Here is a 25,992-nt window from a genome sequence, read left to right on the forward strand (position 1 = left end):
CATATGGGTGAGTAGATAATGGCTGAATTTTCATTTTTGGGTGCACTATCCCTTAAAAAAAATCCTTTAAAGCCACAGTGTACCAAGAAGCAAGATAGTGATTTATATTGCGCTGCGCTGTGTGTGTGTGTGTGGTTGGCAACTTGCTAACGAACACAAACAAATGTCCCCAAAGTGCTGATATTGCTCTACGACACTGTGTGATCCTCAGAGTGTAACAAGCATGAACTGTGTACTAATTAGTCGGGTTACATTATTCATTTATATTTTGATCTTCATCTGGTGATTCAACGCCTGCAGCAGGAGAGAGAGGGAGAGGACAGAGAGGCAGAGGATCGGTAGGAGCTAGGCGTGGAGGAGGAAGAGGAGGAGGAGGAGGAGGGGAGCTCATTTAGGCAGTAAAGTTTTTTACCTGTCGAGAAGAAAGCAGGCAACGTCAGTGTCCCTTTTTAAACCTTTCTCCTTCAGCAGCTCTCTCCACCTGGGAAAGGCTGCCCCGATGTTGACCCTCGTTTTTTGAATTCGCCGCTCACGTTGCCTTTTTGATTCCCTTTTGCGCTTTCTTGGCGACGAGGATTCCGTGTCCCGTGATGCTGCATGTGCATGATCCTGCATTATGCTCAGAGACTGGGACTGTGTTATGCTGCAGTAGTGCCAGGCTCATAGTGAAGCGCCTCTTGCTCCTCTCCTTCGGCTCCTCAGTCACGCAGCGCTGGCCTGGCTCTCAACGAAAACGCTGAAGGCGGGGCTGTGTGTCCCTCACTGGTGGAGGTATTTTCAAGATGGCGAAACATTATGGAACCCTCCAGAAGACTTACCCGCACAATGTACAAACAAATCTGAAATTCTCCTTTTACGAGAATAAGTCAGATTATTGGTGGAGGTGATGATGCACCAGTGATGACATGTTTATGAATGCAGACATGGACTTTTGCCAATGAACAGCTGAAAATGTTGCACACTGTCCCTTTGAATAGAAGAAGTATATTTAATGTCCAGGACTTTTGAGCACTTTACATCATAGACTTTGTGTGTTGAATGAAAAGAAAATATTTTGGGTTTGGTTGATTTTTTTTTTTGACACTTCGGAGCCTCCGTACCAGTCGCATCACTACTGAGGAAGTTCCAGACAGAGTGAGACATACGTGCAGTATTTGGGTAATAATTCAAACATCCTCAGCTCTGACTTTCTTCTTCTGCTGTTTCTATAATTATCATTCAGGCGTTAAACTCCTCTCATGTCAGTTTTGGGGGTTTTGGCCTCCATGTGTGAAGCCACTTCTGCACCTCCGTGTCAACTGACTGTAAACAAACCGCTGCTCATTCATATTCAGCAGTGGGTGTGGCTAGTGCTCTGGCCCCGCCCCTCGTCGGTGGATATTACCCAGCCTCCTCCGGGGGCTCGTCAAAGCGCTGTCCGTGTTTCAGCTGCAGTCAGTCGGTGTGCACGCGGCGCTCAGAGGGAGTACCCAGAGAAAAGTAGCTGGACTGAAGCAGACAAAAGGTTCCGGTGCAGGACCGAGGCAGGACGGCTCCTGCTTCCTGTCGTGGAGATATCTGGAGGGAGAGACGCTGCAGCTGTGCATGTCCCATCCGGAGGGCTTCAAACCCGGAGCGGAGGGTCGCACCGACTATCACTGAGCCCCGACAGCCGCCAGGCAGCAGCCCGCCGCCGGCATGACCCTCACACGGAGCTCCGTCCTCCTCCGCGCCGCCTTCAGCCTGCAGCTCCTGCTGCTCTCCGCCCGCATCCAGGTACCCAGAGTCTGGTTCAGACTGCAGCCTGCAGAGCTGTGGGCTCCTGCTCTCAGGGTCTGCAGGACATTATATAGATTTATGCTTTTTCATAAATCAGCTGTTCCACAAAATTTAGGAAAACTTGTGTCAAGTCAAAGTGAGCTGAAACATTTGGGCTTTAAATAGTTCCTCTTGATGTTGATGATGATCTTTAACTGCAGCTGGTGAAACTTTGAAGCGATAACACAGCTTTAAAAAGTCCTGTGAGTGTGTTGATGCTCGTCAGGCTGCTCTCACACTGAATCAACACCAGTTACATTCATGGTTGCAGTGATACACCGGTTTAGAGGTACACTGTGATATAAAAGTTGATGCTTATCAAACCGTGTACATTTATTTATCTGCAATATTGGGGGTAGGAAATGCATCTGGACGGAAAGTCTCCCTTTATTTTAGTTATTTTCTCAGGAGAGACTTTGCACACAAACATGCATCAACAAAATGGTTTTTTAAATTTAATTTCGTTTGTTTAACCAACAATAACCTCCTGTTTTCATTCCTCATTCTGACTGATGAGAGTATCAGTTAAACATTCATAAATGCTCATTCTTGAGAACTGGGGTAAAACCTATTAATTATTTATGCAGTTTTTGATTTGTTCTCTTTGGTAATGCTGGGAAATGATACATATATATATGTGTGTGTGTGTGTGTGTGTGTGTGTGTGTTATTTTCTGGGCACACATGAATACAAGGCACATATTTGTATGGAGGTGGACTCCAGTACATAAAAACAATAATAATAGTAATAATAATAATAATAATAACAATAATAATAGATAAGTCTGGAAGGGAAGAGAAGGAAACTAACAAACAATGACATGTCACACACGTGTCTTCATACGTCACTCTGCAGTGTCACACAGTCACAGAGCAGGTTCATCATCATATAGGCCTTCATTCTGTGTTGATATGAGTCCATAACCGGCCCCACGGGGACACTCCTTCCTCCTCATCACCATTTATTCTACTGAGCAAACATTCATTAGATGTTATTTCAGCCACAACATTCATTCTTTCAATTAACACATTTTTGATAGTTTGAAGTTGTGAATTTCTGTCAGGCTGTTTCCTGAAACAGGGCAGGTTTTACAAGTTAAAAAATAAAAGCAGATAGAATTTTTTTTTTAAAATCATATTTATTTGATCTACTTAAATCCATTATAACAGAATCAGTGAGCTGATGAGTTATAAATGTAACTTTTTTCCTTTTTTATTTGGCAGGACGTGATTTGTCCTGAGTGTGAAGTGATTCACATGCAGGTGAACTGTGCTCAAATAAGTGTCTTTAATGGGTTAAAAAAAACAGAGTTTGATGCTTTACAAACCAGATGTTGCTTTAGCTCCTCCGTCTGCTCTGACAGCAGTGATTCAGGGGTTTAACTTTGAATTTAGACGTTAGTTGAGAAATTTAAGAGACCATTAATAAATAGATTTGTCTTTTTGAACGGGACTCTCGCTCTGTAAGGATCAGGGATGCACGATATTGGATATTTTGCCAATATATAACAACTTATTTGGCTGATAACCAATATCTATATATCCATTTTTTCCCCACCTAATTTCAGTGATCATCATCAAGTCTCTTCTGTAGTGGAATTAACATCATATTATACATACATACTCTCAGCGTGATGGCCCACCAGCAGATGGAGACATGAAATACAACACTGTTCAGTGTGTGTAATATTCATTTATTGTGCACAATAAGAAAAAGCATGTTGGCTGATGCCGATGATGTGCCGATTCCACCGTGCATCTCTATTAAGGATGTAGACTCCATTTGATTTTGTCTGTTTTGGGCTTGTGCACTGCACAGGCCACAAACTGCTGTTAATCAAGGTCACTGTTTTGCTTCAGTTTTAAGTGAGAGTGACATCACACTCAGGGGTGGGAATCGCCAGAGGACCCACGATATGGGTATTGCGATTTATTACCTTTTTTTCCAACTGCAAATTATTTCCACTAAGGAAAACTTTGTCAACATCAGTTTGATCTCTTAAGATAAAGTTTTCAGATTGTTCATCGACTTTAATCATTTTTATTGATGTGACACGGAGCAGACAGACTGACCTGTGCTCGAGTTTGGAGGACGTGAGACAGCAGTCTACATCTTTGCACAGGAAGTAGGTGATGGACTGTGCTGTTTTCTGATGGTAGTTGTGTCGAGCTCAGTGTGTTCAGTGTTGGTTGTGTTTTTCAGCAGAGCGGGTTTAGTGTTAGCGTGGCCGTCAGCGGCTAACACTATCACCGGATGGTGGCCTGTGAGGGGACATGTTTGTAGTATTCCCACAGTATATTATTCTCATATGACACTGCTCTAATTCACATGTGTCATATCCAAGTCCTCCTTCTGTGTTAGAAAATCCCAAATAAGTCCAGACGTTTGATTTTATGATTTCTGTCTCGGTGCCTCCATCTTTGTTTTGATGAACTTCCTGCCAAACGGCGCTGCCTGAGACCTCTGCTGACCTCACCAGGAAGCAAATCATCAGCACCATCTAGTGGACAGGAAAATACATTGATTTTATTATTCTAGCACTAAAACTTGTAACAAAATGTGTATTTGCAAAAATGAATAATGTTTATGATAAAGACTGATACTTGGCGTCCGTGTATTGATACGTCATTGCCATGCAATAATAATAATATGCTGCATAGATTTTTTTACCCACAGCCCTGGTTTTCTAAAGTTAAACTGTTGAATATATTTGGTCTTTAAACTTTCTCACAATTCACATTTAAGAACCTGGAGTGATTAAGTGTTGTTTGAAATGTTTTATTTTGATCCTTTGGGCCACTGTAGAAATCACTTTTGTAGTTTCAGTGTACGATGATATTTTTCCTTGCGTTTTTTTAAGTTTCAGTGTACGATAATCACCGTGCTGTACGGTGGAGTCTTGGTGCTTTATTTGTTCCTCTACCTGTCGTGAACTCACCTGTCGATCCTCTCCGCAGGTCTCTTCAGCTTCAGGACACTTTGAGCTTCAGATCTTGTCGATGCAGAACATTAACGGGCAGCTGCAGACTGGCGCCTGCTGTGACGGACCCCGGGATGCGACGGATCGGCGATGCACGGCTGACGAATGCGACACCTACTTCCGGGTGTGTCTGAAGGAGTACCAGCTGAAGGTTTCCTCGGCCGGGCCCTGCAGCTTCGGCATCGCCACCACGCCTGTGCTCGGTGGGAATACCTTTTCTTTACGCAATGCCAAGAGTGACAAAGACAGGATTGTGTTGCCGTTCAGCTTCGCGTGGCCGGTGAGTTTCAAAGTTCTATTGTTCACTGATGTCGTGTTTTGGTTGTGTTCCAGTTTTTACTGCTTCTTTCTTCAGATGTCCAGCTGTTGGACTAAAGTTTGGATCAGTGCCGAATCAACATCAGGATGTTTAAATAAGTTGTTAGTTGCTGTCTGGTATTTTTAGACAGATGATGTTTTCTGTTGCCGGGTAGGGAAGTTGCGGAATGGAGGGACAGAGTTGCCTTGCCTTTAAGCCGGCATCACAGGTATGAAAACAATGTCTGTATAAACAGGACACCAGGCAGGACGGGACTATGCGCAGGACAGGTGTGACATTTTGACAATGTGTTATGTGTGCGACCCACTGCGGAGGATTTAAACAGTAGCTGTTAGCAGTTAGCAGCTAACTACTCCTCTGTGGTTCCAGTAAAAAGAGGAGCAGCTTCAGTAGTGTGGAATAAAGTGTGGCGTCCTGAATGTTTTCCTTCTCTTAGCGCTCAGAGGGAACTCATTCAGCGGCTCCTCTGGCAGCAGCACAGCATCTCTCCCTCTCCTCTCTGATTCTGTCACAAACCTTTGGTGATGGAAACCTACGTGAATAAACTCCATATATGTGACTGTCTCATAACAGCCTGTCACAGGTTACAGCCTGGTGGTTAGAGGAGAAATGGCAGAGCATAAAAACAGAGAAGGAAATCAGCTGTTGATTTATATATATAGATCCCAGGGGACATTTGTTTAAATGTGTAATTAGTGGTAGATTTGATTTAGTTGAACTATTAATATTGTGACAGGATCTGAATCTGACTCTGAGTTACTGTTGTTGTTCACAAACTGAAGACATGAAACATCATTTTAGTTTTTACTGAAGATTTGAAGCAAACTGTGAAACTACATCACTGATTCTGTTGATATTCTATCTTCTTAAATTAATTAAAAAACATACTAATTTGTCATATCATCAAGAATGTCATTATCGCAAAAATACCCTGAAATATCCTGATATTATTTTAGGGCCATGTCTTCGACCTGCAATATATTCCAACAGTGCTGCTAATGAACGTTCCAGACTATTCAGACTGTGACCTGCAGACCTGTAACATCTCTATTGATCCGAGCTACATGAGTCAACCTACAAAGTTATAATTGAATTTAATTATAACACTTTTTGATCTCATGTGTGTGTGTGTAAGTTGTAATTTAAGAGTCTGAGTCATGAAGTTGATCTATAAGTAATAATTATCAGTTATTATCTGACAGTATTTGCTGGCTGAGTCATGAATGTGTCGGCTTGGACTGATGAGTCCTGTTTATTTCCCTGCTTGGGAATTAGCAGCAGATTTGGAGCTGGTTGTCGCTCGGATCATCTTCGGGGTTGATCTGCTCTGAGTCCAGATCCCTGTGGTGCTCAGCAGACACTGGCTGAGGTCTCATGTGCTCATCAGTGGCTGCTGTGGTTTCCTGCCTGGAACTACAAACGAGAACAAACTGCTCCGGTCGAGCCGCTGCCGTCAGGAGCGGCACCAGCAGGCTGAGGGCACAGAGTGTTTCTTCTTCTTTCTCTCCTGAGTTGTTGTGGTAGTTATCTGCCCTGACCTCTCAGCGTGGGGAGGAGTGGGGGGGTGAAGGGCCGACTGCAGGACATTCCTGTTGCTGACCCTGGTAACTGGCATGTTAAATGAAGCTGTCGCGGTCGTCGGGCAGGATGAGGTTTCTGTTGTTGTTTTTTGTCTCTAAACTTGCAGGACCAACCCAAACAGCCTCTCTGTGTGCGTCAGTCGTGTTTATTGGAGCTGTGATGGCGGCTCAGGATGTGTAAAGTCATGCCAAACCTGCGGCATTTCACCCGAGACTCCACCGTCACTTCATCCACCCTCCTCCTCTCCTGCAGTAGTTTCTTATATGTTTCACAGAGCTCCCTCCTGCCCTCTTTTTTGTCTTTCTCTTTGTGTTTTGGTGTCTCGTCCTCTCTGAAGCTTTTTTCAGTTTCATCCTTTTTTTGTCTTTCTTTGGTTCGTATTAGCAGAGTGCTGTGGGAACAATGGGCAGGGCCCTGGCTGGGCTGCAGCTGGGGTTTATTGGACAATGCTGGGGGTGGAGGGTCGGGACTGGAGGGTGGAGGGAGGGACGACGTGTGAGTTGTGGTGGAGGTGGTATTGAAACAGGAAAACAGCAACCAGAGCAAAGTTAGTGATGCAACTCACCGGCGTGACATAAATTAATATGTAAATAGGATTCAGTCGAAACGGTGTAAAGTTTTCCTGATGGTGGTGCTAGAGGAAACTTCATGAGGTCATTTATAAATGTAAAAGTTCATCCTCTGAGGAGCAGGAAGGAGATCGAGGCATTTCTGACATTTTGATTTTGTGCAAAAGCTGATTCATAGGACGAGTTAACTATGTAGAGGGGGAACATTTGCCCTGGTGGTGGCGCTAGAGGAAACCTTACAAGGTCATCAAAAACATGAAGGGTTCATCCTCTGAGGAACAGGAAGGAGATCGAGGCATTTCTGACCTTTTGTTTTTGTGCAGCTGATTCCGAGGACGACAAGTTTCTTGTGTAGAGAGGGAACTTTTGCACTGAGGGTGGCGCTAGAGGAAAGGTCAGGAGGTCACCAAAGGGAAACGATTAATATTCACAGCTGATTTTTTTTTTTCTTTTTTTTTCCATGTGACCAGCACGTGTTGATGTTTTGCTCTGAAGCAAAAGTCAGATAACGGAGTTAAACCCTGGTTAAAGATGGGGTTTGTGTTGGAACAGATGATGTCTTAAACAGACCACACACACACACACACACACACACACACACACACACGATGGTTGACTGGTTGCCCAACAGTCAGTGTCTGAAAACAAAATGATCTGCCAGGGAAATAATAATCTGTCATTTGAATAGAGTCACAGTCCTAATTAAGAATAATAAATAAACATTGTTAATCGATCAGACATTCAGAATTTGCTTATTTTCGACATGTTTCATGTGACGTCCCTGCAGGTCTTTTGCAGTCAAACGGGTTTGATTTGCCTTTCTAACAATCCTACGAGCAGCTCTCTCAGTTTTCAACTTGACCTCCACAGTTCCTGTTAACTGCCATTTCTTAATGACATGACCAACTGAGGAAACAGCTCCCTGAAAACACCTTGCTATCTTCTTCTAGTCTTCATCAGGTCTTTTAGTTTTCAGAGAGCTAGGCAGCTGTTTAGAGGAGCCGATGGCTGCGATTGTTGGGAGAAGGTTTCAGGAGTCAGAGGATAAAGCTTTGAAATGAGCATCACCTGTCCTTTCCTAATGATTACTGTGAACAAGCTCATTAAGGTCCCTGGGAGACCCTGGGAAAAGTTGTGTGACAGCTCAAATGTCTCGGGGTGCCCAAACTTTGAGTTCTCCTCTGGGACTATTGGAAGTTTGACCTGATGATGGCGCTAGAGAAAAAGTCAGAGGATCACCAAAGTAACAATCATTGCTCTCCTTATAAAACCACTGTGGTCTGAGCTGAAGGCAAACTTACATTTTTACAGCATCCAAAAATACCAACAAGCTCAGATCAAAGCCTGAATAATAAAAAGGCTTTGGACACATTTTATTGACATTTAGAGTTCAGCCTTTGGCTCCATGTTGATGTGAAACTAAAGGTTGACAGCAGCCACAGATTTGTCCCTCTGTCCTCCTCAGTCTCGTTCTTACATCTCCACTCTGTTGTGACCATGACTTTTACAAAGAAAGGAAAAAAGCGAGGGAAGCATGGAGAGAAATCTGTCTGCATTTTCCGACCGATAGCTGCCCAGCTGTGAATTATGTTTCTTTTACGTGCCAGGCTCAGAGGAGTCCAGATGTGGCTCCGCTAGTCGACCAAACATGGACATTTCTGGTGACCAGAGTCCCACTGCTGACGGACGCTGGAAACATCCAGTCGCTCCTTTATTATTATTTTCCCATCCGTCCTTTCTTGCTTTTTTCCCTCCTCACTTCCTTTTTCTCCGTCCCTGCAGTTCCCGTCAAAGTCATGTCAGTTGGATCTTTGCCACAGTTATCATTGTGTGTTGACACGGTCCAGACTTCTCAAAACAATCAACCGGTTCATCGACGTCACCACACAGTGAACAAAGACACGAGGCTCTTAAGTCTCTGCTGGTTCGTTTCCAACAGAAATTAAGTGAAACTAAATCCATCTGAGAACTGATGGGATCGTCTGCAAACTGTCTCAGTTTTATTAAAGCTTGTCACATGTAAGAGTCTTTTTCAACATGTACAAAAATCTGTGCATAGATAAAAGGAATTAATGCAAAGAAAGTTCAAAGATTTTTGTAAAAAAACAAATGTCAGAATCTGACAGGACACAGACTGAGAGCGATCCTTACAACAGCACTGATTTAAATGGACACAGAACAATATGATGAAACTGCAGCGACAGAGTTTTTTGTTTCTGTCAAAAAAAAAATAAGAAGCTAGTGATGGTGAATAATGTCAAATATAAACCATGAATATTTAGCACAAAACTCTCAGCAGCTTCTCCACTGTGTTTCTGCTCTTCTCTCTTTAATATCGTATTAATCTGAATGTGGCCTCACACCCAACGACTTTACACTATTTCTCTGTCGCAGACACATTTCCAGTGTTGCCGTGTTAATGGACGAAAATGTTTATTAGTTTTAGTCACATTTTGGTCACTTTTGAAGGACATCTAGTTTTAGTCAAAGAAAATTCAAAACCTGTTAGTGAACGTAAATTCAAAATGTTTCAGTGGGCGAAAATTCAAAACAAAGCTTGGCTCCAACTCAAACCCACAATCGCAAGTTTCTGCAGCAGCAACCAAACAGTTCAGCTCCACCTCGATTAAAGTCGGGTACATTTTTCTCCTGTCAGTTTCTTCCCTTATCAAAATGAGGGAGCAGAAGGAGGTAGAGTGTATGGCCCGGTCCGGCGGGGAAGAGTTCAGTCCGCACAGACATCTCTCCTTGACTCTATCCACCTAACCCTGTGGCTCCCACTTGGACCCCCAGACGGCACCATCACTCCCACTCATAGATTCAAGTATGTGCATCAGGGATTGTGACATCTAGTCCTAAACTGAACTGTTGCCGTTACACTGGGTATTGTGATAAAATATATTGTGATTTATTATCTTTTTTCATCTGTATTGTCCCCAAAGGAAACTCTGTCAACATCAACAGGTTTATCAAATAAAATAAAGTAGTTAGTCTGTTTATCTCACCTCAGTCATTTTTATTGCAGCAAAATGTCTGAAAAAGCAACTGATTGAATTGACCTATGGCTAAGCCACGCCCCCCTCTACTCACTCAGACAAATTATCAACATTCAGTGCCCGGCGCTATGGCAGGTGTCACAGTACACGGCATTTCACAGGAGGCAATTGATGATTTTTGGGGACATAACGATCAGATGTCATTAGCCATGTTTCCATCAGCCTGTTCAGATGCACATCTAGAAGTATCGGATCGGAAAATTATGATGGAAACTCCAAAATTCGAATTAAAATCCCCTGATTCGCACACACTAAAACACGCTCGCTTTAGCTGGGTTGTGGTGGATTTGAAAAAATGTTAATTCGCAAAACGGGGGATGGAAACAGTTATGTTTGAATTAAGTCTGACGTAGTGCACCTCTCTCCATGGTGATATCCACACTCCGGGTCGGGAAGGCGGTAATGCATTTACTGCTGGTTGCCAACCGCCAGAAAACGTAGAAGAAGAAGAATGCGAGACTTGTTTTGTTTCCGGTTCTGCGGAAAACTCGCACGAGTTAGTAGTTTTCACCAAAGTCCGTACATTTAATGGAAACACACAGGATTCATATTTCTTTTAATGTGCATTTCCCAATGATTCAAATCACTTTTGGATGGAAACATAGCTAGTGTACGCTTGTGAACCGCATCTGGTTGCCGTCACCATCAAAGACAACAAGTTAAAGTGCCACTGAAGTTAAGGTTTTTGGCTCAGAATATGAGAAAAGGATAACGGCCTTTTTACCATCTTTACCAAGAGTGTCTCTCCGTTAGTTTGGTGCTACAGTATTTACACTGAATCATTCAGCATAACGTTTGCCAACCTTTGTTATCTCTGCCATTACAGATAAGTTAATGAAGCTAAGCTCCAGAAGTTAACGTTAGCTTAACTAGAGCCCTTTGGACAACAGCTAACAATGATGTACGATCACCAAAGTACAAAACTAGAACAAAATAGGCTAATGAACTCCCAGCAAACAAGGTGACATGATGAACAACGCAGCTAGGAGCTAACGTTAGGCTAACTTTAGCTAACGTTAGCTAGAGATGTTAAAGATAACTTTATATTTCTTTCCAGCAAAGTGACAATATGTTGCCTCAAACACAATGTTGACTTACCTTAGAACAGATGTAGACATCATTGTTAATCTTATTCACGTTGAGTTGATGTTGTGGTCTAACGTTACCACACAACTTTATCCAAAGGAGACACTTTTCTCGGTTGAGATGTGGTTTAAAGTGTAAAAATACACCTGGTTGCCCAGCCTCTCAGGATACCTTGTGTCAGAGTTGCATGTACCCCATGCACACCGTTTGACCATTTTTAAACTTCAAATCTCAGAAAAAGCTCATAAAACCGAACAACACTGACTTTCTGTAATGCATTTCAATGGACGTCCAGGCAGAGAATGTCCCAGTGTATGGGAATGGCTATACGCACTGTGATTGGCTCATTGCATTTGAGGGCGGGGCTTAGCCATAGGTCAATTGTTCCACTAGGCTACCTGACGTTTAAATTGTATTTGTAATATTAAGGATTTATAAAATAAACAAATTGATCCTTGGTGTCTGTGTGATGATTAGATATTGCCACACAAAAATATCACAATACCACGCTGTATTGATTTCCCCCTCACTCCTACTTTGCAAACTGAAGAATGTGTGACTGAAAACATCGTCTGCAGATGTCAGAGTGTCAAACTTTAGTCTTTTCAGAGTCTTGCAGTGTATGTCAGGTATAAAGTGTTCCTCCTCTGCTGTGGATCCCCTCAGGGAGTCCTGAATGTTCCAGATTCTTACTGTGAGAGGTCAGTGATGCCTGAACAGCATCTCCTTCTCATCATGTTGTCGGTCAGCCTGGACGAGGCGTCCGATAAACCACCAAACAGAACATAAACAGAGGAAGTTTTTTTTCTTCTTGGGCTGCAGTTTGAGGTCGGAGCTCTCCTCCTCCCTCCTCCCTCCTCCCTGCCTGGACCTGCCTCCACATGTCGCCTGGCTCTGCCTGCTCACAAACTATTTTCCCACAGTGAGCCTGCAGCCAGAGAAAGCAGTTCCACCTCCTCAATCAAACAATCAAAGGGACGGGGAGTGATGGGAAATCACCAACGAATGCTGGTAGATGTTTTGGCAAGAAGTGAGCGGAACCTGTTGGCAGGTAACCAGCTGTCAGGTTCTCCTTCTCACCCTCGCCTTAAAATCTAATTAGCTGCTAAAATGCTTCGAGGTGCCACCCACTGCGTTCGGTGGGTTTATTTTTCCTGCGGGGTCGGGACGCATCAGCCCGACGCCCAGATCCTGTTTCAGCCAGAGAAGTGACGCAAGGATGTTGCAAGAGTTGTTCAGAGCACGTTAGCTCGGTTCTGCATTAGTGACAGTTATGTGGCGTCGGGGTAAACAGCGCTGCGGTACACTGGAGACATGGCGCTCTGTGTGGAGCCGCTGAGGACCAATCAGGAGGGCTTTCACAGATTTGTAGCACTGAGGTTGAGTTTGTTACTTTCTGCTTCTAATTTTTGTCAGTTAGGAAAGAAAATATGTTGAAAGCACAAAGCAGCTTTATTTCAGCTGCCAGAAGTGTAAATGATAAATAAAGAAGACATGTGTTTGATTATTGTTGGGGTCGCAGTCAATAAAGAACACTTTAACTCTTTTTTCCCATAATGACGACATATGACGCCTATAAGGGTGGTTCTATGGGGTAAGTGTGTCAGACTTAGCAGGATTTGGTGGCATCTGGCAGTGAACCTGCCTGAATTCCTTCATTGTCATTGTTCAGGAGGTTTTAATCAGGAGCCGAATCATCCACAGAGGTTTGTTCTTCTCCAAAAGAAATGGACCAGGTTATTCAACCTGCTGAAAACACTGAATAAAACAGTTTCACGTTACAAAACAGCGCTTCTCTGATGCTATTCGGGATGTCGGGGCTCACCCACATCAGGCCTACCATTTTCTGATCCAGATGTTTAGAGGGTTTGTGAAGTCTTGTCTGGGACGAGGTTGTTTTCTGGCACAGGGCAAGTTTAAAGTTTAAAAAAAACAAAGGCAGATCAATAGATAGAATAGATAAATCTTTTCAAAATAATGTTTCACCCCAGAAGTAAAGTTAATGTGTTGATAAGTTGTAATTTTAAGGGTTTTTGGCAGGACGTGATCGTCAGAGAGACAAAGAAGACAAACGGTAAAATTATCAACCAAGTTCTCAGTCGTAAACATGAATCACAGTTTACAGACTCATTTCCTGTTTCTGCTCTGACCTGCTGTATTTACTGTCGCTGTGTGCAAACCGTGCAGGCTTGTTGGTGATATTTCAGGTGAGGTTTGTTTCCCACCTGTCTGATGGTCTGACTGCTCGGGTTTCTTCTTCTTCTAAGTGACGTTCTCAGATCTCAGATAATAATGTTGTTATTACTCAGAGAGACGAGTTGTGATGAACAGCAATGATCCTTTAATAAAGTCTTATAAATTCAGGAGCAGTTTTTGAGGAAGTGGACATGAACGCTGAACTAACAGTGTCGTTGGCTGCGAACATGTTGCTGAGTGCAGCTGCTCACTCTCCAAAGATGGAGGCTAAATATAGAGCTGTTCCTCGTGTGTGCTGGTGTGTATGTTTCCATCTTCAGCGGAGTCAGAGAAGACAGAAACCTGAATGAATCCCCTGTGTGATGTTTGTTATGGCTCATTATGCTCCAATAATCCTGTCAGCTGCACTGAGAGCTCGATAACCTGACATCACAGCCCGAGCTGACCACTAATCTGTGAACGACATGGAGCGCCTGTGGTTTCCTGCAGGGCTGAGTGTCGGTGGAGGAGAGTTTGTCTAGCTGCTGTGGATCTACGCCAACATCAGCAGGGTTCCACAAATGTGGACGGGATGATGGGAGACCACCGAAGTTGAAGTTCAGGCACATTTAAAAGCATGTTTTATATCAAAGAGCGTGATACGACATGGACGCCGCAACAAACCAGGAACTCATCACATCACCGGGTTTCTAGTGTTTCCACGCTGAGTGGCTCGGCTCTGTGGCGGGTTTCCCACCGTAGTTTGGATGGTGGTCGGCTGTCACACAGGTCTGACGTTAGCAGGAGAGCTGACTCGCAGTGATTTTGTGTCTGTGGAGAAAATACTTTGTTTTGTTTTGAGAAGGGTCCAGCTGCAGAGCTCCATGCTCAGGCCCACCTCCACCGTCAGACCCTGTACGGTCCCCACCTCGGAGCAGGAAGTCTGAAATGGTGCTAATGCTAATTTGTTAGCAAACTAACATTAATGTTAGCTTAAATTATTACATTAAACTTTTTGAATTTTTTTCCAGCTTGTTTGTATTCTGCTTTACACCATGGTTCACGAGTTACCAAAAATCATATGAAGCAGGATTCAAACTTCAAAAGAACAAGCTGAATGTGATAATTTAGGCTAACGTTAATGCTAGTTAGCTAACAACATTAGCATAGCTAGCTGATATTAGCAAACTCATAAGGTTTTAGGCATGCCAGCTGTTAGGAAATATAAGCCAAGGTTAATATTTGTGGAGACGTCCACGTATAATATAATTTATGCCGAAGTAACATCAGACAACTTTTCAACAAGCTAGCTAATGCTGGCGATATGACCTCAAATCAATATCATGATTAACTGAACCTTTGACCTCGGTAACAATTAATGAACGATAGTTTAGTTTGTGTTTTTTGCCCTCTGGGTTCACTGACAATGTTTGTGCTGTAAATATGCTCGACTGTTAAAGCTGGGTTGGCTGCGGTCGGCCAGATGTCACAGCTACCCGCTCGAGGGCGGGCGGCTCCTGAGAAGGTCCATGTCCGGTGTGGCTTGGTGTGGCACGATGCGTCTAAACTGGCAGTGGAAACACAAATCGGTGTTGGCTTTACTCAGTGTGGCCAAGAGTGACAATGGAAAAAGGGGGTGAGATGCTCCGGCCTCGTGGGCGGATCATGAGACAATGGGCCCCTGGGCACAGATATGCAAAGGGCCCCACCACCTCTTTTACACAAGAACAAGACACACAGTTTGTGGTGTCTCTTTGAGGTCTTTTAGTGTCCTTTGTGTGTCTCCCTGGTTGGTGCATGTGAAGGTGGGGGGGCCCCATGACACATTGGCCCCTTGGCCTGTGCCCAGTAGGCTCGTTCAGTCATCCATCCATGTCGTGCCTACAGATCATACTGCAGATGTGAGGGAACATGTTTGTTTGTCCAGGTTATTACTTTAGATGCAGATGTTGGAAGAGTGTGTAATGGACAGTGTTTGGAAATCCAATCATTTGCATATAATTGATGAAAATTTAAATTTACTCATAAATCAAAAAATAATAAATAATAAAAATTAAAAAACTACATAATGAGCCATGTATTTATTTTTATTTATTTATTCTTTGATGTATTCATGGACCTAATTATCTATTTATTTATCTCATAAATCTCATCGGCAGTCACCAGGTTATTTCTCCACAGACCCTGTGGGACGGGAGCACTGTGGCCCAGCACCCTCAGATTTTATCCAAAATTTCACGTTACTGTAATGTTCATGGGGCTCTTCCAAACCCTACTGGGACTCATAAATGATCATTTTTAAGTAGATCCCGTGCCACCACTCCCCGAGAGCCCGGGCTGTCGGAGCGCTCTTTTCAAAGCGCTGCGTTTTAACCCCAAACTAACCTAAACCTCATCCCAACCTGAACCCTACAACCAAGTCTTAACCCTCAGGCAGGCCTTTGAAAAATTGAGGACCTGCCAAAATGTGCTCTGTTTATAAAATACATTTTTTCGTCCTCACTGAATAGCATGTGCAGGTACACACACACACACAGACACACACACAAGCTCTGGGCTGTCTGTCATTCGATAGCGGTGAGAGCGATTGTGGCCTTAAGAGAGACAAAGAGTTTCAAAGTGATCTGAGTTAATGACACACACACACACACACACACACACACACACACACACACACACACACACATACATACACACATACATACACACACACACACACACACACACACTTGAAGAGACGTCAGGATGTTTCAGTGACGCCTTAAAATTTTGTTTCCTGTGTTTGTCATTTAAAACTTAATTTGATCTGTTCGTGTTCATTAAAGGTCTTTTTTGGAGAGGAGAATTAAAACTGATCGCCAGTGTTGAAGTTATTTAAAATATATAAAATAATCGTTTCAGTTTCAGTGTGTCAGCTGCGTCAGCCAACAGATGCTGATCTGTATCTGAGCCTGTTCTCACTCAATACGTTTGTTTGCCTCTGTGTAAAATCTTATGTGTATTCTGCAGTTAGTTCCATGCTGTGAATGTTGCGCCTTTATTTTCCTTGTTCGTCTGTTTCCGTCCAAAATCTTCAAAAAAGAGAGATGTTTTTACAAGTCGTGCAGTTAAAACATTTTTATATATTATTGGTGTATATGAAGTAACTGAGGCTGCGTGAATGAAATCATATTTAATTGTTTTGAATTAAATCCAGTCAGAGATCAGCTTTAATGTTCTCTGCACATGTCGGGAATAATTAATAGTTTCATGACATTGTCTCAGTGACATCTGATCCAAAATGTTTAATCTGTAAAAACGTCGTATCAAAACGCAGCAAATCATCAGATTGTTTTTTTGATTTAATAAAATGTTTGATTGATTTTCTCTCTGCCTGTCTTTGTGTGCAGCGGTCGTACACGTTGATCGTGGAAGCCTTGGACTTCAACAACGACTCGTCCTCCGGCAGTGAGTATCATCATCATCCTCATCTTCATCATCCTGCGTCACTCCTCTCTGCTCTGTTTCCCACCGACACAAACTCAACCTTTGACCTGAGAGCTCTGTGCTGAACAGACCTTGAATCCACAAAGACATCACGTGTGCGTGAAGGCGGATCAGCTTTGTTCAGACTCTGAAAGGTTTCGTAGAAAAGTCCAGATGATGAGTGAAGATTCTGGACTTGATGGACGGGGATCAATATTATCCATCAAATTATAGGCGAGTCTTTGATTTGTGTGTTTCAGACCAGCAGTGGTCGAGACTGATGATCCTGAGTTATATTTTCAGCTCAGTTCTGAACGTGTGACGAGACATTATGAATACAGATTTTTTTTGCAAATACTTAAATTATGAAACGACATTTTGCAGTTTGCTCAAATTAAATTGTTCTTTGTGTGCAGCGCGCTGGTAGTCCAGTGGTTGAACCTCAACACTGCACCGTCCCTGGTTTGATTCCAGCATGTCGCAGCCCTCCATCTCTCCTTATTACCTGTCTGCCTCTTCACTGTCGACTGTCCAAGAAACACCAAAATGCCAACAAACCCTTCAAATCAAATCAAGTTTATTTGTCAAGCCCATTTAAAAACAACCACAGTGACCAAAGTGCTGTACAAGATAAAAGAACGACACACAGATCTAAAGCAATAAAACATGAACACAAACACAAAACTGAATAACACCAGTCAGAACAATTACGAAGGTAAAAAGATTATAAAGTACTAAAATATTAAAACTACTAAGAACAACCAAAGGCTACTGGAAACATGTAACCTACATGTTTCCGTCTGGCACCAACAACCATGCCACGTTCAAAGTCACTTCAATCACCTTTCTTCATCATTCTGATGCTCCGTTTGAACTTCAGCAGCTCGTCTTCACCATGTCTACATGACTACATGTTAATGAGCTGCTGACACCTGATTGGCTGATTAGCAATTTGTGTTTACAAGTGGTTAAACAGGTGTACCTAATAAAGTGGCCGGTGAGTGTATATTAAATATAATGAGTTTATGGGTTGAGGTGCTTTCAGTGACCTGTAGCGCCTGCCTGAGGGCATCAAGTCAAACAGGTGATGTGCTGGGTTGGAGGAGTCATCGAGGATAGCTCCGGACCTTCTGAGGCAGCAGGAGCTGGAGATCTCTTCCAAGGAGGATGGAGGGCAGCCAGTAATCCTCTGGACCACCTGCAAAGCCTTCTTGTCCCAGCGTACCACGCCATGATGCAGTACATGCCCTCAATAGTGGAGTGAGAAAAGGTCACCAGCAGATTCTGATCTAGTGTATTTTTCCCGAGAATTCTTAGAGTGCAGTCGCTGCCTTGGTGTTGACGGCCCACTCTCTTCTCTCACTTTAAAAGCTAGATCATTAATTTTATTTCGCAGCAGAAAGCTAAGGCTTCTGTCTGATGTGTCATCAAGATGGACGCCTGTAATGACATCACTGCGATATGTAACATGTGGTGCAAAAACGTGCGGTGGGGTCAGAGGAATGACTGATGAATCCATCACACCTTTTCACTCCGCTCATAAAACCAAGCATAGAACAAATAACATGGTTCAAATATGGAGTGTTAAAAAAATATTTTGTTTCTGTTTTTACGTTTAAAAATCTTCCTGATTAATATGTTTTGTTTATTTTTTGTGTTAAATGTGATGGAAAAAACATGGTTGGATTTTTATATTAATTTTTTTTTTATGACAAAATTTCATTAATTTTTAATTATTTTTTAAATTTCATTAAAAAGCTCACGTAGTACAGATTTTAGGCATATGAAGCATTTTAAGACATTTCAAGTGATGACATTGCAAAAATACCAATGTAGGCACTTACGGACTGTTTCTGTTGCAGAATTCAAAGGGTTAAATTAGATAAAATGTAAAAAAGAAAAAGAAAAACAGACACAAAGGCTCAGAGAATGAAAACCAATATTATTAATGTACATCTCATAATGTTTCTGCACAGGAATTCATGTTATGATGAAAACTGTCACATTAAACTCATCAGTAGGTTTGAGTAAATATGATTCTACACTTAAACCACACAGAAGACATTAAATGACTGTTAACAAACTTCTGTCTCAGTCTGAAAATTGTGCAGAGACATTATTCCCCCTCTTTGTTTCCACCCCTCACAGACTTCTTGAGTTCCCTGTCTTGTTTACTGCAGCGCTGAAGTAACCCCGCCCCTCTTCCAGCAGCCTCTGGAGGTGTGTACATGCCCTGGATGAGTCCCATTCAGAAATCTGGTTGTAGAGAGTGTGTGAGGAGAGAGTGAAGCTGGCAGCTTTAGTTTGAGTGTGTGTTTATCACCCGGCGGTCAGCGAGGAGGTCGGAGTGAGTGTTGGCTCGGTGCTGTATTTGGCGTCCTTCAGGGAACCATTATAGGCCCAGTGCGAAGTCGGCTGACCTCTGCTCAGGTGGGCTTCAGTGCAGGCAGCGAGGGACAGGGGGGAGGGGGAGGAGTCCAGTTTATTTGAGTCCAAACCTGGAACCAGAATGTGCCTGTTATGATGTTGGAGGGAGTTTGTTCAGAAACCATCAGCAGACAAACAGAGCTGAGAGGTTGAAGCCGCTGTCACGCCAAACGAGGACTGAACAAATATTGACCCTCTCAGTTTAGCATCAGCGGGTTAAGTGCTCCCGTCACGTGGTCTCTAATAAACACCAGCATCATTGTGTTACTGTGGTTCAGCTCAGGTAGCAGCCGACCTCCTCTAGCAGCCGGACACTGCTAGCTGATAAACCCAACACGGCTGCACTATGTGTTTTTTACTGTCGGCTTGTGCGATAAACACAAGGTGAAAGACTGTGAGATTCTTTTTGTGTTCAGTTGTGGTCAGTAAAAGTATGTTGTCCTTTTAAGGATGCTCGATTGTGAAATTGTAGGCAAAATAATAATTTGTCTGATAATCAATACCGAAGATTTGTTGTTGTTGTTGTTGTTGTTGTCTCCTTTTGTTCCTGGAAAACAAAGAAATCTTCATTAAAATAACTGAACTGTTTTACAGTCATTCAGTTTGTTACACTACCTTTTGAATGACCACAAATGCAATTGGAAACATTCATGAAAGAACCTTAAATAATACTTGAAACATGAAAATCAACAAACAAAAAACAGAGGTGCTTCAAAAGCCTTTTTACTAAATATATCTTAATTCTCTCTAATATCTTTTTTATACTGCTGTGAAAACATCGACAAATCTCTCCTTCAAACAGCTGATTTATTCAAGTTTCTCACCAAAAACTACATTTTACAAGATTACATTGAACATTGAACTCATTTTTACGAAAAGAACTTGAATGCATCACAACGTAACACAGTGTTACCTCCGTTAGCTGTTAGTTCTGGCCCCCGGCTGCTAACAGCTAACAGCAAGGGATGCATGTATTGGCTGAACATCAGCATCGGCTGATATTCTCCTTCTTGACCGCCATCGGTCTATCAGCAAATAAGGTGAAATTTACCAATTGTTAATGAGCACGTATAAGGAGAATACAACGTTGGCAAGTGGTTTGTAGCAACCAGCATCCTGTTGTCCAGTCGTCCCGGGGGCAAAAAGAAGATCTTCCTGGGACTCCATCAAGATCACAAAACACAGTAAACTTGGTGTCAACGTGTCAGAGAACGCAACCTGTTGTTTCCCTGATAATGCTACATTCATTGTGAACAACAAATCTATGATGACATCAGCAGAAGGATAACTAGTTAATGTTAGCCGTTAGCAGCTAGTTAACGTTAGTTGTTAGCTATGAGCAGCCAGTTAACATTGGCTGTAAAGTGTGAGGTGTTAGCAGCTAATTAATGTTAGCTGATATCACAGGTTACACTAGCTGTTAGCAGCTAGTTAACATTAGCTGCAAGCAACTGTTGGCCAGAACTAAAAGTTACAGTGGTTACATTGAGTTACGTTGTGATGCGTTAAAGCCCTTTTCAATAACAATGAGTATTGCACAAAGGTTGATTATTGCATTTTCATGAGGTGTAAAAATGTAATGTTGTTAGCTGCCGCTTAACGTTATCAAGCTGCTAACAGCTAACATTAACGTACTAAGTACTAATAGTGTTAACTTGCTGCTAACAGCTAATGATAACTAGTTGCTAACAGCTAACATTAACAAAGTACTAATAGTGTTAACTTGCTGCTAACAGCTAATGATAACTAGTTGCTAACAGTTAATGTTAACTAGCTGCTAACAGCTAACATTAACAAAGTACTAATAGTGTTAACTTGCTGCTAACAGCTAATGATAACTAGTTGCTAACAGTTAATGTTAACTAGCTGCTAACAGCTAACAATAACTAGTTGCTAACAGCTAACATTAACAAAGTACTAATAGTGTTAACTTGCTGCTAACAGCTAATGATAACTAGTTGCTAACAGTTAATGTTAACTAGCTGCTAACAGCTAATGTTAACTAGCTGCTAAAAGCTAACGATAACTAGCTGCTAACAGCTAATGATAACTAGTTGCTCCCGGGGAGGATCTCTCACGACGGGTCGCCGTCAGTTCAGAGCTCTGCCTTTTAACCTGAGACACAACAGAAAAACATCGACCTCTGCCCTTGGTGATGTCATCTTATCATCTAATCAACAAGAAGAATATCGGTAGCTACAGATGTGCAGCTGATAAATTAGTGCATCCTTATTTCATTTTTTCAATTGAAAAAGGAATTCGTATTATTTTAGCAGAAAACTGAGTACACTTTAATTAAACGTTTATGAGTGATATGGTCACAATATTCAGTGTTGTCACAGATTTTCTTTTTTGCGTACAACCCTGCTTTAAATCAGTTTTTTATGCTCCAGTAACAAAGCTGTCTGTAAACCCAGACTCCCTGCGTCATATCGTCTTTTCAGAAACAGGAGCAGGACGTCAGGTTTTTCTCCAGCTGCAGCTCTCAGGCAGGTGTCGGCTCCACAGCTCAGCTGGTATTCATCGATAACGTGCCAGGTTTGAATATTTGCTCAAATATCCTGGACGGAATGGATCCAGCCTTTTTCTGAGGGTAACTATTTTTCAGATCTGCTACCTCGGCGCCAGTTTTGGCACCTGTTTTTTTTTTTTTTTTTTTTTTTTTTTAAATCCCCCATCGTGATGTGAAGTGTCACAGTTTGCTTCCAGGCCGGTGGTGTTACCTGCTTGGAGCTTTCTGCAGGTTCTTTTCAGCTCTTTCAGTCACCTCGGCCCGACCGCATTTTCCACCCCGCCGGTGAAATACCACAGAGCAGCTCCGCATTTTAAAAACTCTGTGGAATATTACAGCAGCCAACAGCTGCTGCTGTCCTCACAGAGACCGTCAGAGTTTGTCCAGCTGCTGAGGACGAGGCTCAGAGACACTCGGTCAGGCTGAAGACGATCTGCAGATATGACTGCTAATGAATCGTCAATCATTAATGATCTGTTTGTTGCTGGTTTTCTTCTTCTGTGGTAATAAACTGAAAGTTTTGACTCCAAGTTGAACAAAAGAAGCAAAATGTCACTTAAGGCTGTTTAAAGTTGATGATGGACATTTTGTTTTGTGCTGTATTAAAGAGCAGTGTCTACAGACACAAGTCAGTGTTAACTAAGTCGAACACTTGTTGTGCCTGCAGTTCTTTCACAATAAAAGCACTCCAGTGATGCGTCTTTTCCTCCGTTTACAACCAGCTGGAAGGTTTTTTTCATCTCCTCACCTCAGTGTTCTGACCGATCTGTTTACAGGCGTCGGCGGGGCGGTGATCGAGAGGGCCGTCCACTCAGGGATGATCAACCCGAGCCGTCAGTGGCAGAGCCTGAAGCACAACGGCCCCGTGGCTCAGTTCCACTTCCAGGTCCGCCTCAGCTGCGACGAGCACTATTACGGCTTCGGCTGCAACAAGTTCTGCCGCCCGCGGGACGAGTTCTTCGGCCACTACGAGTGTGACCACAACGGCAACAAGACGTGCCTGGAGGGCTGGTCCAGTCCAGACTGCAACACTGGTGAGCTCCCCGAGGGTTTTACTGATACATTGGAACTATACCTGTGATTCACATCAGCAGTTTATAATAGAATTTCCTTCCTTCCAGGCAGACGTTTGCTTCCTGCATTTATATTAAAATACAGATTAAAGCTCCAGTATGTCAGATTCAGGAGGAAATATTGTTTTAAAATGTCTGTTTTCTTTAGTGTATAATCAGCTGGAAGTAAGAATTGTTGTGTTCTGGTTCCCTCAGAATGAGATGTTCATATCTACATAGGGAGCAGGTCCTCGTCTATGGAGATCACCATGTTTCTACAGTAGCCCAGAACAGACAAACCAAACACTGACTCTAGACAGCGACATTCATTAGTGTCAAACACAGATTTTTTAATGTAATATTCAGCCTCCTAGTGTCCTGTTTTTGGTTTTTATCGGTCTTCATGATCAAATGTGATGATGGGCGTGGCCAGAGACATTATGTCTTCAAGTTGTCCATCTGTCCATCTCATCCTTGTGAACACGATATCGAAAGAAATCCTTAAAGGGATAGTGCACCCAAAACTGAAAATTCAGCCATTATTTACTCACCCATATGCCGAGGGAGGCTCAGGTGAAGTTTTAGAGTCCTCACATCACTTGCAGAGATCCAAGGGGAGAGGAGGTAGCAACACAACTCCACCTAATGGAGGCTGACGGCGCCCCAGATTCAAACGTCCAAAAACACATAATTGAAACCACAAAATATCTCCATACTGCTCGTCCGTAGTGATTGAAGTGTCCTGAAGCCCCGACATAAAAAGTTGTTTGGAAAAACATCATTTGAACTCTGTTTTTAGCCTCGTTGTAGCCTGTAGCTCTGACTGCCTCTCTGGGCACCGAGCTCACATGTGCGTGCTTGTGTGAGACCATGAGACATGGGCACTGCCTTCATGTGTGTTCACGTGCTTTCGCTGGTCTTGCGCGCAAGTGCACACAAGTAAGCGTGGTGCCCAGAGAGGCAGTCAGAGCTACAGGCTACAATGAGGCTAAAAACAGAGTTCAAATGAGGTTTTTCCAAACAACTTTTTATGTCGGGGCTTCAGGACACTTGGATCACTACGGACGAGCAGTATGGAGATATTTTGTGGTTTCAATTATGTGTTTTTGGACGTTTGAATCTGGGGCGCCGTCAGCCTCCATTAGGTGGAGTTGTGTTGCTACCTCCTCTCCCCTTGGATCTCCAGAAGGGATGTGAGGACTCTAAAACTTCGCGTGAGCCTCCCTCGGCATATGGGTGAGTAAATAATGGCTGAATTTTCATTTTTGGGTGCACTATCCCTTTTAAGGGAATTTCTTCACATTTGGCACAAACGTTCACTTCGACTCAATGATGAACTGATTAGATTGCGGTGGTCAAAAGTCACAGGGTTGCTGTGACTGTGTATCTATCTCATTCTCGTGAGAGTGATATCTCAAGAACAGCTTGAGGGAATTTTGACACAAACGTGCACCTGGACTGAAGAATAAACTGATTAGAATGTTAAGGTTGAAGGTCAAAGGTCACTGTGACCTCACAAAACATGTTTTTGTCCATAACTGAAGAATTCATTCACTAATTCTGACCAAACTTGACACAAATGTCTAACAGGATAAAATAATGAAGGTCAAAAGGTCAAAGGTCAGCTTGACTGTGACATCATCATGTTTTAACGTCATATCTCAGGAACAGAAGGGGAGACATTTGGTCAGATACTGAATTGGTGACTCTAATCTTGAAACTGTGCTGATTGTATAGATCTTCTGTGTGTGAAGCATCCATGTTTTCACTGACATGGATGGAGACTGTCAGAGACACTGGACTGGTGGGCGGAGTCATACAGCCTCAGAGTGGACTTGTGGGCGGAGTCATGCAACCACAGGATGGGCTGGTGGGCGGAGTCATGCAACTACAGGGTGGACTGGTGGGCGGAGTCATGCAACCACAGGATGGTTATTCTAGTTTAGTTTATGTGTTTTTATCCATTCTCTCTCTCTCTATAAAAGTCAATAAAAAGAGAAGTAAAACTTCCAGAGACCAGGGTTCCCACGGTCCTGGAAAACCTGGAAAAGCCACAGAATAAGTAAAAGTGATTGACAGCCAGCACCAGGCTGATACACAGTAAGTGTTTGTAAATCTGACTGTACCTGTAGTTTAAAGGATTTGAAATGAACATAACCAACTATTAGAGACTGGAAAGGTTGCTGATTAATTTTCATACAATAATAAACATTTGAATGAAAGTACACTCTACAGTATATGTGATGAATGGGCTCGGAAGTCATGGAAAAGTTTTCACATTTTGTCCATGAAAATGTGGGAACCCTGAGAGACTAAAAACTTTCTGAGAGAGACGATCCATCAGTTGACCTGTAGTCACTGTCACTGTGTTGATGATGCAGCTCAGCGGCGGGACTGTTTCCTGTCGGTGCGTTTAGATGCCTGTAGGAAACCGGAGACATGTGTGACAACGGTGTGTTTGCTCATAGTTTGTCTCTCCGTCTCTCTGCAGCGATCTGCAGGCAGGGCTGCAGCACCGAACACGGAGTCTGTAAACTTCCTGGAGAGTGCAAGTGAGAACCAACACACACAAAAACACACACAAGCAACACACCTTTTCTGTGTGTCTGTATCTGATGGTGACGGCAGAGATGACGACAGGAAACACAAGACGGAGTGAGAGGAAGTACATGATACACATGTCCCCAACTGGAGTCAAACTGGAGACGATGTCAACATTTAATGAAATATTCCAAGAGTTGATTTTATCATTTTGAGTCATTAGAATATTTTTTTTTTATTTTGATCTCTTTATTAACTTTTTTTTATTCAGAATATTATAAATTGAATATAAAATCACTGTTTCAGCAAATGGAAAATATTAAAACTGAACTGAGCAAACTGATCACAACATACAGCGCAATGTCAAAGTAAATGTGCAACAATGTATAAAAATCACTTTGAGAAACACAGAAAACAAACAGCAATATTTTT

The 25,992-nt window shown here is 42.8% G+C and overlaps 1 protein-coding gene across 2 annotated transcripts in view; it reads left to right on the plus strand.

Annotated features, from left to right (window-relative positions):
- Window positions 1-1,423: 1,423 nt before the first annotated feature.
- The window catches only part of jag1a (jagged canonical Notch ligand 1a), a 47,804-nt gene continuing 23,235 nt past the window's right edge, over window positions 1,424-25,992 (plus strand). For both annotated transcript variants that reach the window (XM_033624755.2, XM_033624756.2), the window contains exons 1-5: window positions 1,424-1,755; window positions 4,755-5,057; window positions 16,953-17,010; window positions 22,744-23,001; window positions 25,511-25,571. In XM_033624755.2, coding sequence (XP_033480646.2) covers window positions 1,678-1,755; window positions 4,755-5,057; window positions 16,953-17,010; window positions 22,744-23,001; window positions 25,511-25,571 — 758 coding nt within the window. In that variant the 5' untranslated portion in view covers window positions 1,424-1,677. The remainder of the gene's footprint in view (window positions 1,756-4,754; window positions 5,058-16,952; window positions 17,011-22,743; window positions 23,002-25,510; window positions 25,572-25,992) is intronic.

This window comes from Epinephelus lanceolatus, chromosome 3 (assembly GCF_041903045.1).
Source record: "Epinephelus lanceolatus isolate andai-2023 chromosome 3, ASM4190304v1, whole genome shotgun sequence".
In the NCBI taxonomy this organism is placed as follows: Eukaryota; Metazoa; Chordata; class Actinopteri; order Perciformes; family Serranidae; genus Epinephelus; species Epinephelus lanceolatus.